At 38.4% G+C, this 11,378-nt stretch overlaps 1 protein-coding gene across 11 annotated transcripts in view; it reads left to right on the plus strand.

Moving 5' to 3' along the window:
* PALS2 (protein associated with LIN7 2, MAGUK p55 family member) overlaps positions 1-10,011 on the plus strand; it is a 35,482-nt gene extending 25,471 nt beyond the window's left edge. For all 11 annotated transcript variants that reach the window (XM_077937025.1, XM_077937026.1, XM_028749977.2 and 8 more), the window contains 6 exons: positions 1,846-1,945; positions 2,316-2,384; positions 3,240-3,401; positions 4,001-4,203; positions 4,682-4,810; positions 6,207-10,011. In XM_077937025.1, coding sequence (XP_077793151.1) covers positions 1,846-1,945; positions 2,316-2,384; positions 3,240-3,401; positions 4,001-4,203; positions 4,682-4,810; positions 6,207-6,383 — 840 coding nt within the window. In that variant the 3' untranslated portion in view covers positions 6,384-10,011. The remainder of the gene's footprint in view (positions 1-1,845; positions 1,946-2,315; positions 2,385-3,239; positions 3,402-4,000; positions 4,204-4,681; positions 4,811-6,206) is intronic.
* Positions 10,012-11,378: the final 1,367 nt, after the last annotated feature.

An 11,378-nucleotide genomic window follows, 5' to 3' on the forward strand; every position in this document is an offset into this window, starting at 1 on the left:
ACATCTGCTTGATAGTCAAAGTGGCCCACTTTTAAAAGTGACAGTGGCGTGACTACTTCTGAATAAGCCTACTCTGGGCCCAGAAGTTCTTAATTATTGCTTTGTTGCTGATACTCCTGTTCCGGGCTGAATATACAAGCACAATGTTGCTATAGAACTCCAGGCACATGGATCAGGCAGAGTTTCTAGATCTTCTTCAGTCAGGGTTCAGGTATGGCTTTTGAAGTATGGGCAAGCTATTGAGACTGCTTTGCCCTTCTTAGGCTGGGAGAAAAACAGGAGGAGAGCAAACCATTCTAGACCTCTCAGTGGCTTTTGATAACAGTTGACCATGGTTTCTTTCTGTGTAGGCTTTATGATGTAGGCATTAAGAGGGTTTTGCAGTGGTTCACGAAGGGGCTCTAGAACGGGGCTCTGGCCGTTACTGTCTGATTCCTTGTGGGTAATGCTATCAGATCCTGCAGGCTTTTGTGTTGTCTCTCCTGCGATGCACACGAGGCAGAAAATCATACCTTCACATCAGGGTCTGAACTAGTGGTGGCTAATCGGGAAAGACATTTTTGTTATGGTGGATAGCTCCTAAAGAAGCTGTGGTGTGCAGCAGCTGTGAAAAAAGTGAATTCCATGCTACGAATGATTAGGAAAGAGGTCCAAAATAAAACGTCCAGCATTGTAGTGCCTTTATACAAATCTATGATGTGCTCTGTTGGTCCATCTGTACTTGGAATATTTTGTGCAGTTCTGGATGCTGCACCTCAGAAAAGGATACCCCACAGCTGGAAAAGGTGTAGAAAAAGCCAGTCAAAATGAACAGGGATTGGGTGTAACTTGCAAGAAAAGGCTACAAGATCTGGGGCTTTTTAGTTTAGAAAAGGGGTGAGTAAGGGGAGGGGGAGATGAACAAAGGAACATTATGTCTAAGGTGGAAAAAATGGTCAAAGGATTCTCTCCCTCTCCCGTGATACTTGTACTCTGAAGTAATTTAATGAAGCTGATTGAAAAGAGATAAAGGAGAGACAAGAAAAAAGGAAGGACTCCATACAGTGCTCAGTTAATTTGTGAAATTTGCTGCCACAAGTTCTGGAGATGACCTCTAGATAGATGGTCTCTAGCTTCTTAGAGAATAGACAAATTCATGGAGGATAAGTCTAGTATGGAGTACTAGTCATGATGCAATTTACAGGATCAGAGACAATATGCCACAGCAGCTGATTTTGACAGCAGAAGAAGGCTATGGCTTTCATTTCTTGCTTGTGGGCTTTCAAATGCATCTCCTGGGTCACAGCAAAAAGCAGGATGCTGTAATAGATGGATCTTTGATCTGATTCTGCAAAGCGCTTCCTTGTGTTGGGATGACATTTTAGTTTGCAAAATAACAACAAATGAAGTTCTTGGGAGATTTCTGAAGAAATTGGAAGATTCGTGTAGACCTCAGTCTAAATCTGGCTATAAAATGTTTGAGATTGTTTATGAACCACTTGAGTCAACATTTCATACTAGAAATAAGACTATGAAACGAATGCTTAAACATTTAACTGGTAATAAACCAGCAAAACTACACTCTGGGGATGTTCAATGAAGAGTAAGTTGTAATTGGTTTTTTTGGGTGGAGTGTGGGGGAGAAAATCCAAATCACTGTTTCAGAAGACCCATCTATTCTGACACCCACATTGAACTAAATGTTCTAGTTATTACCTAGTAGCAGTATGTGGTATTGCTTTAAATCCAAACATGTTGATGTAGCTAAACTGCAGCATATTAAATAATATCTTTGTTACATTAGTAGTAGTAGTAGTTGTTGTTTTACTATGGGTTGGTGCCAAAACATGTTTAATTTGATTCCAGGCGAGCCATGTCAAAGAAGGAGGAAGTGCAGGACTTATTCCTAGCCAGTTCTTGGAAGAAAAGAGGAAAGCATTTGTTCGACGGGATTGGGACAATTCAGGTAAGGAGCACAGCAGTGTAGTTCTTTGCATCACTTATGAATCTGCAAGATCAAGAAGGTATGAATAATGGAAGTGCATCAGTGATTTTGACAATTACAAATTATTTGACCCGAGATAAAATAAAAAGCAAGAATTAAAAGATTCACTCCCTTGCAAATTTGAGGCCTTTCTGCCACCTGCTGGTACACAGGCAATATTAAGTAGAAAGCAAACTGACTTTATAAACACAGGTATTTGCATAAACCCAGTTTACTCAAGGGTAGCATAGCTTTTGCTTGTAAAAGATCATTCCAATCTTTCCTAGCATTGATGAAGGTTTATCCTGAGTTACCATGGAGTATATTTTTACTTTTCCCCATTTATTTTCAGGTCCTTTTTGTGGAACAATAAGTAGTAAAAAGAAGAAAAAGATGATGTATCTCACAACTAGAAATGCAGGTATATGAACTTTTAGCATTAAACACTGCATCACAACAGAACAAACCCAGCAGGAACATTTTGAATTGTGCTTGACTTGTATTTTGTTTCTTAATTTATAATTTTCAACACAAGGAGAATATTAATTTGAAAAAAGCGCTTTTATCTTCATTTTCTCCTGTTATGATACTTCTATATTGAGCACCTGTTCTTATCCATACCAGTCCAGAAAATGGCTCCTGGTGAAATTTAGCTTTTCTCTATTTCCATTTGTATATTCTTGCAATCTAACGTAATGTTTTCCAAATCATATTTGGAATATTTTATATTCTTGAAATTTACAATATTTATATGTTGCTTTTTATGATCGCTGTCTTCCCAGTGGCTTCTATGTAGTATTAAAATACAGGACATAACAAAGTAAATGCAGAACCCATAGTAAAAACAATAAACTCCAAAGTGTTTCCCCCATATTGTTTAGTGTTGTGGTGTGCAAGCAGCTCCATGTATATGCAATAAATGTAGAGAGTGGGAGTATACCCACTGGCTCTGCTCTGTGTCTGTATTCAGGACTAGTGAGCAAGGAGTCCCATGTGCATAGGTTCCTCCATTCTATTGGGAACCATGGGGTCATTATTATTCCCAATTTGTGTGAAGGAGTGAACCCCTTTCACAATGCATGGATGTTATGATTCAGTATGTGTATGTAGAGAACATCCGTATACCGCCAAAAGCCCAGCAAGGATGTTAGCATCCTTGGGAATGTTCTGTCCTGGAGGAAATTGTCTGTATCCTAAGGTATAGTAAGAGTGCTGAACAGTGTTGAAACTGTATAATGTTCCACTGTCTTGTTTTTATTATGTTAAATGTGTCCAGAATTTGACCGCCATGAAATTCAGATATATGAGGAAGTAGCCAAAATGCCTCCATTTCAAAGAAAGACATTGGTGTTAATAGGAGCCCAGGGAGTGGGCCGAAGAAGTTTGAAAAACAGGTTTATTGTACTAAATCCCACAAAGTTTGGAACCACAGTGCCATGTAAGTTGTATGTACTGTCACCCTTGATTCTGATCTTTCCCTTCTTTCTCTCTGATGATGTTAGATTCAGGCTGGTATTATATATTGTGATGCAAGAAGAAAGCTAGAGTAACTGCAGATTAAAACACTAGAAATAAGCTTGGCTCATATTTTGTAAGTAAACATTTTTACAGTGCTTTTGGGGTGGTGGTGTAGCTTTGTCTGACTAGCAGTAATTGAGTGCAAGCAAACGGCATACCAAAACACACTCACTTGGGGAGAATAAGCTGCATGGAGCTTGGATTTATTTCTGATTAAACATTGGGCTGTATGTTATGTAAGAATGTCTGCAGTTCCGGTTTAAAAATACCTTGAGAATTTTGTTTATAATTTTAAGAGTGACATTTGATGTTCCTGTTCAGGAACTTCTCAGGTTTTTGGTGCCAACATTTGAGAATACAAATTGGTAAAAATTGGGACCCCACCCTTGGATGAAATGCCATTCCGCTCATGTAGGACACGTTTTGGATCTGAGCCCTGTAAGATCCAATTGCATGAATACACAAGTGGCGATGTCAGTCTAACTTTTGATGTGTTGTGCATTTGTCAAACTTATCTAGTTACATCACGAAAGCCAAGGGATGATGAAAAAGATGGTCAAGCCTACAGGTTTGTGTCCCGAGTTGAAATGGAGGCAGATGTTAAAGCAGGAAGATACCTGGAACATGGAGAATATGAAGGAAACCTTTATGGCACCAAAATAGATTCTATCCTTGAAGTGGTTCAGACTGGAAGGACGTGCATCTTGGATGTAAATCCACAGGTATGCTGGAGTAATACTATATTCAAATAGAAGCATCGAAAGGAAAGATTGTATAGCTGACCATATGAAGGCAATTTTAACCTTAAGAGAGCCTCTGCATTACAGATAGTGACTATAATCCCATTAACTAATCAGTGAAGAGAACATCTGGTTTGCAAGTGACAAAGCATAGCAGAACCCTTCTCATTTAAAGTTCATCCAAAGATACTTTACTGCAGGGCTGCAGCCTTTGGTCACCGTTAGAGAAGCAAGTAACACTCAGTTACGATGTTACATAATTTCTTCTCACTATTTGCTAATTTATTTGAATTGTGCAAGGCTGAATTTTAATATTTTAAATGGGGGAGGTGGAGATTATATATTTTGCGCACTGCCATCGTCTTAAAGTTTCCTGCTTTTAGTGTATGAAGTTGTTTGCAATAATGCTTCTTTCTATCTCAAAATGTTGTGTGATCTAGCTGATGCTCTCTTTCTCTAGGCACTTAAAATATTGCGGACTTCAGAGTTTATGCCCTACGTAGTGTTCATTGCTGCTCCAGAACTTGAGACATTGCGTGCCATGCACAAAGCCGTGGTAGATGCGGGGATTACAACCAAACTTCTTACAGTAAGGCAAATCTAACTTTTAAAAATGTATATATGAACAAACCTGACCCATTGCATCAACACTAACATTTCTATGCCTTGTGTACTTGGTGGCCACCTTCAATCCCTAAGTTTCTTACCTTTCCTGGGTTTTTACACCATGGACACTTCCATACATTGCTGCAGGTGGTACTTTTCCTTCCCCTTGATAACTGCTGCCTTACAGAAGGTCTAGGTAGGCAGATGGCTTTCCTAAGTGATGTTCATAATGGGGTTTGTTTTTTTTTTAACCTCCCAATACACGAGGATTGGGGTGTGTGGATACGATTAATGCAGCAAGTAAAGTTAATTCGGCATTTCCAAGAAATGTGGCTGTTTAATTGAAAAATGGCCTTACACCTTGTTTCTATGAAAGGATGTGATCTTAAAGATGCATTATATTATCTACTTAGCATGGTGCCTGGTTTTTTTCCCTGCCATCCCTCAGTAAAATCACTTGGGGTAGAATGCATTTAAACAATGAAAACAGAAAGTATATAGAAGCTGCATAATGAAACAGGAGGAACAATCAAAGCAACCCATAAATTCACCAGTATGAGTGATGACTTGCTTTACATGTTAAAAACAGCTAGGCAAATTAAAAGGCATTTCCCTGGTGCTAAAATTACATAAAAAGAACGAGTAAAAAGAAAGAGTAAAGGCTCCCTGGGAAGCATATTTCTCAGGTGAGGCATCTCCCAAGTCACCACTCATATAAAACTTCAGATAGAGGAGGGCCGTAGATGATGATCCCAGGATTTGAGCAGATTTGTGTGGTAGAATGCTGTCCTTCAGGTACTTGGGTCCCAGGCTTTTTAGAGCTTTATATATAATCACTAGCTCTTTGAAATGTCTTTGGCAACAAACTGGCATCATTTGTAGGGTTAGGGTTAGTGGTGAGATATGTTGGTACGGATGCAGCTGCTTCACTGTATTACTAAAGTTTTCTAGGGCTTTTTCAAATTCACGTACATTGTATTGCTGTAATCTGATCTGGAGACAATAGTGCTACTTGGAAAAAAATATTTTCAGAGTTGGCTGATGCAGAGCTATTGTCAATTTACTAATGTGCAAATATTATTCTAGAGTGTTTATATGTAATTATGGGCATCGAGGATTCTAGACCTTATATAACAAATAGAGTATTTTCATGCATTGAATAAAACTTGTATTCTTTAGGATATCATTGCATTTCTAAGCCTGTCTCTACCACGTTTTGCTAGGAAGCAGTTCCCACTGAGATCCTCAAGAATGTCTTCTGAATAAATTATGTTTAAAATCTGGCTGCCAGTTTTAAAACCTTAACTGAAGTAAAACAAAAGCAGAATTTATACTTTGCTTTTCATATCATGTTTTTATTTGTTTCAATCTTCAAACAGGACACTGATTTGAAGAAAACAGTTGATGAGAGTGCACGGATTCAGAGAGCTTACAGCCACTATTTTGATCTGATCATTGTGAACGACAATCTAGACAAAGCCTTTGAAAAGTTGCAAACCGCTACAGAGAAGCTGAGGACGGAACCACAGTGGGTTCCAATTAGCTGGGTATACTGACAGTTCTTTTTGAAGACTGGTGTAAGCACCAAACTAGGCTTTCTGCACATCATAAACATTATACCGATAACACATTGTACAGAGGTGCCAGTCACTAACAGCACCTGATGCATTTGTATTCTGTGTATATTTAGATAATGGTATGCTATTCCAAGTTTTTATACAATATATTGAAGGGAAAGTGTACTTAATATGTAATTTATTTTAATTTTTCTAACTTTTTACAAATCTTTCTATTCATACCACATGAAGGAAATGCGTTGAAGCATTTTTATAAATGTTTTGATTTACTACTTTGCCTTTTACTCATCTAAGGAACATTCACTTCTACATCTGGTCTTACATTTTCACTGTGATAAGGAGAAAAATACTTGAAAAAATGTTGTTTTTTTGTAAAACTCTGTTTAAATCAAGTGTTTTATCTGGCTGGTTTTTTCTTATTTAGAAGAAGACACTAATCCTTATCCTAATAAACATGTATCTCTCCTTGACGTGATCAGTATTTTCAATACTTAAGCAACCAGCACTGAGCCATGTTACTGACACCTTTTTGCTTAATGTTTATAGACATGTTTTGCAGTTGTCTTGTCTTAGGCAGATGTACTGTAGACTTCCCTGTATATCTTTTTACTGACAGTAAAAGCAATACCTTGAACTTTCCCTAGGAGGCTGCTCTGGTGAGCCAACATTTCTACCCATTAGAAACAAGTATTACTGTCTGAGTTATGTAATGTGATTCATTGTGTTTGGGATCATGGTGAAATAGCCTAAGAGAGCCTTACAACACAGAACCTTGCAGTGAGGCTCAGCATGTAGGATGTTTGTTCTCACTTGTGAAAAACCATTGCTTTAAAATAACAGAACCTGCTCCTTTACAATGACTTTGCTCTGTATTTCTATATTGTTCTGTGACGCGCTTTTATTTTACGCCAGAATATTATGAGTGATTATGTGTGTTATGAAATATGACGTGATGGGACTTCTGAGCTACATGTTACCTTGTGTTATTCACCAAATAGCTTGTGAACCTAAAATTATTGTCAGTTCCTAAAAATCAATGTTATTTATAAGTGGGTTTATTTATGTTTTACAATCATGTTTCTTTTTCTTCCAGTGTTCATAGTAACTCTTCTCTTTCGGCAAAATTAATTCATCTACTAACTTAGGTCATATTCACTTAAATACTTTTGCTGATGTATATTCTGTTTAATGAATATAAATGCAGATTGTCACTTAGACTAGTCTAGTGACCATAGTTTATATTATGCTTGCTGTTGTAAATACGCTCATTCATCACTAACATGCTAGGTGCCTGAACTGGTTGTCATCTGCCATTTCATTTATTTTTTCCATGTGAAGACAGGCACTTGGCTTCAGATTTTATTTTCAACACCAAAGTTCCATACATAGGATGCCAACAAAGGAGAAGCTTGGAAAAGGCTGAGACAGTGCAAACAAGTTCTTAAAATGTTTTATAATTTTTTTTGATTGTGCACAAGAAAACAGGGTTTAGATAGTTTTTACCTTATACAGAGACACGATGAGACACCAAAAAGGTATTATATATTTAAAACCTTTAAGGTATTTTTTTAAATACTTCAGTATATTTTGTAAATGTTATGCAGATTATTGCATACCTTTGTCTTAATTGCTGTTGCTACTTAAGATTTTAGCTTTTAAATATATAAAATATTTTTTAAGAACTTCTATTATGTTAAATCTCTAGGCTACGTATTTGGAAAATGTATTCAGCTGAGACTGTGGAAAGATTATATTCCTGTGTGGTACCCAGAATGACACTTTAAAAGAGTATGTCTGCAGTTTTGATGCTGTTGTAGGATTAAAGGATGAGGCACAATGTGATGATTACTTTTGGTGGACAAAGCTGTGTTTAAATGGAACCTTGCAAGAGGTCAGTGAATCCTGACCTCAGATGTTAACTCCTGCTCCTTTGTTTTCCAGTCCTTCAGTAGGTTTGGTGCATCATCTTTGGACCAGCTTGAGCAAAGGAAGCCTGGGCTTTGGGGCTCTTCTTGCTCAGATTCCAAACATGAACTATTTTTGAGAGAGAGAATCCTAAGACTGAATAGCCACATAATCTGCTCCCTATCCTCTTAGCGTTCTGTTCTGCTTTTAGCACAGTGGATGGGTATGGCTCACTTGGCTTGGAAAGCAAGAAGAGCTACTAGCAAATAGGTCAGAGTTTCATGAAAAATTTAACAGGAAGTAGATGTTGGTTATAAGTCCCGCAAGCTCTGAAAATGGATAGTGCTGCCCAGGGGCAGTAGACGAAAATAAAAGTGATGGGAAACACTAATGTTTGTCTTAACGGCTGCCTCTAAAGTCAGGCACATTGAGAGAGAGCTAGCGAGCTCTCTGGCCATGCAGTTTTTATACTGCTACTGTGAAGATTTTGGAAGAACTGGTTAAACTGTGTCATTAGGAGCAGCAATAACCAAGCCATGGGTTGATCCTTTGAGTCCAACCATGGTCTGGTGTGTGTTTGAAACAACATGTGTCATTGCCATTCTCCAGCAGGAAACAGATCTAGGAACAACTGTGTTTAACATGAAATCATGCCTTTTCACAAGATGGCAGAATAAACTGACTTTTTGAACTGTGATGCCAAAGGAGGGTTGAGCTAGCTCCTCCCTAATTAATATTCAAAAAGTGATTTTACTTTCCACACCACAGTGCCACTAAATCAACTTTTGCTGTACTTGTACTTGAAAATGCTGAGCTTGCAGCATTTTCAACTGTTGAGCCCGTGTATTGTTATCATACGTTTGGAGGGGAGAGGCAGATAACAGCAGCCAAAATTCCGGTCCTTCTGCTGAGGACAGTGCCATGGCAATGTGCTCAGTATTGTACTGTTGTTGTATCAAGACTTTTTAAAGAGAGGGGCCACAGCTCATTGGCTGAGAATCTGCTTTGCATGCAAATGTACCAGGTTCAGTCCCTGGCACCTCCAGGTAGTCCTGGAAAGACTTTTGTCTGAACTCTCAGAGAACTGTTGCCAGTGTAGCTATAGTCCAAGGCAGATGACCATTTGCCTCTGCGGTTTCCAGTGCATAATGACCCCAAACGATACTGGAAAGAGCACTTGCTACATTATGTGCTTTTAGGGGCTCAAGCTGGGTTTTAAAAAAATTGCTTCCCTCCCTTCTAAAGTGAGAAGAATGCAGGCAACTTCACATGTATTTTCCATTACCTGAGAGTAAGCACAAGTGAACTCAACTGATACATACATACATACATGGTTGTGCTCTACAGTGGTACCTCGGGTTACATACACTTCAGGTTACATACGCTTCAGGTTACACACTCCGCTAACCCAGAAATAGTGCTTCAGGTTAAGAACTTTGCTTCAGGATAAGAACAGAAATTGGGCTCCGGCGGCAGCAGGAGGCCCCATTAGTTAAAGTGGTGCTTCAGGTTAAGAACAGTTTCAGGTTAAGAACGGACCTCCAGAACGAATGAAGTACTTAACCCGAGGTACCACTGTACATTCTAATTACTGAATGAAGCCACTTGTCACTTCTGCCAAAACACAATTGTTTGCTGTCAATGAGGCTTTTTGTCTCATTTACTGAACTGCACGTGATCAGCTGTGTGCCACCTATACAATGGTTTATCCCACTGCCTCTATTGGACATAGTCTAAAGTCACACTGATCAGCAGGAATTAGAAAGATGTGTGGAAATGTCCTACAGTAGTAGGTAAGTCTGATAGAAAACAAATGGAACACCTTTAAAAGTGCATTGGTCATTTTACTACCCACCTTCAAAGAAACATGTGCTCAGTGTCTCTTGAGATAGCTTTTTATTGAGGGATAAAAATCTGGCAATCTTCTAAAAGTGAACTGTAGATCTTAAGCCAACTTATATGGTTGTATTTTTTTTAAGAAAATATTTTATTTTGAATTCCTTGGGTACTATGCAGTTCATTGGGTGATACAGAGTTTAATACTTGTACATAAGCTTAGAATGAGAATACTGGAATTTTGCTTGCAGTTTTTTCACTTGAAAAATTCACACCAAAATGTTGAGGATTGCAGACAATATGGATGAGGCTGATTCAGAGCTACTCAAAGTTAAGTTTAGCTTATATACGACTTATTTGTATGTATCCGGTTACTTGATCTTTTGAACAACAGAGCTGCTATAGTGTTAAAATATTCTCATCAAGTAATTTGTAAATATATTGCCTGGGCCGTTTTCATATTATACTGTAACAAAAGGAGTAGAAGGTATCTAGTGATGGACTATAAGTCTGCAATGTAAAACTACAAGGGTGGAAGTAGAGCCAGGGCAGGGCAAAAGGCATGGGAAATTGAGACTAGGGGTTTTTGGTGAGCAAGTGTTTCCTTTCTGCTTCACATCAGGCAGTGATGCCTTAGAGATACATGTATCTCTTTGTCATCCATGCAGAACCTGGAAACTTCCTGGGTGTGTATGCCAAAAACACAAATCCCTTTGCTTAAGTGTGAGGCCCTGTTTGTCATGTGCTAACAACTTTGCTACAGTTGTAATGAACTCTCTTTTTAGAAAATCTATGAATAAACTGAAGCCATTTAACCTTGGAGAAAACTACAGGAAGGTTGCTAAATCTTGCTTTAGGGGTCACAGATTTCCAAGCATGAGTTTTTCCTGGGAACTTTTTTTTTAAGAAAAGAAAACCCAGCAACTTAAGGCTTCATAAAATAAAAAAAATCAAGTCTGAGTGAAATGTATGGACTAGAAATCTCAAAAGGAAGATGCGGTGGTATATCCAGGGTTTCAGTGCTTTGTTTTTATACTGTCTACAGATGCAGAAGAAACTATATGTCGGTTTGGGTACTGTATTTTATATAGCCTGTAGATTCTTTGGGAGGGTAGTGGCAGCTGCTTTCAAGAACTCCAGTGGAGTCTTGTGAGCAAGGGAGAAAGATGATCAAATGGCACAGATGTGCACAGAGTTGGGTATCAACTAGGAAGTCCATATTGGTTTTCACCC

This window comes from Podarcis muralis, chromosome 12, assembly GCF_964188315.1.
Source record: "Podarcis muralis chromosome 12, rPodMur119.hap1.1, whole genome shotgun sequence".
Lineage (NCBI taxonomy): Eukaryota > Metazoa > Chordata > Lepidosauria > Squamata > Lacertidae > Podarcis > Podarcis muralis.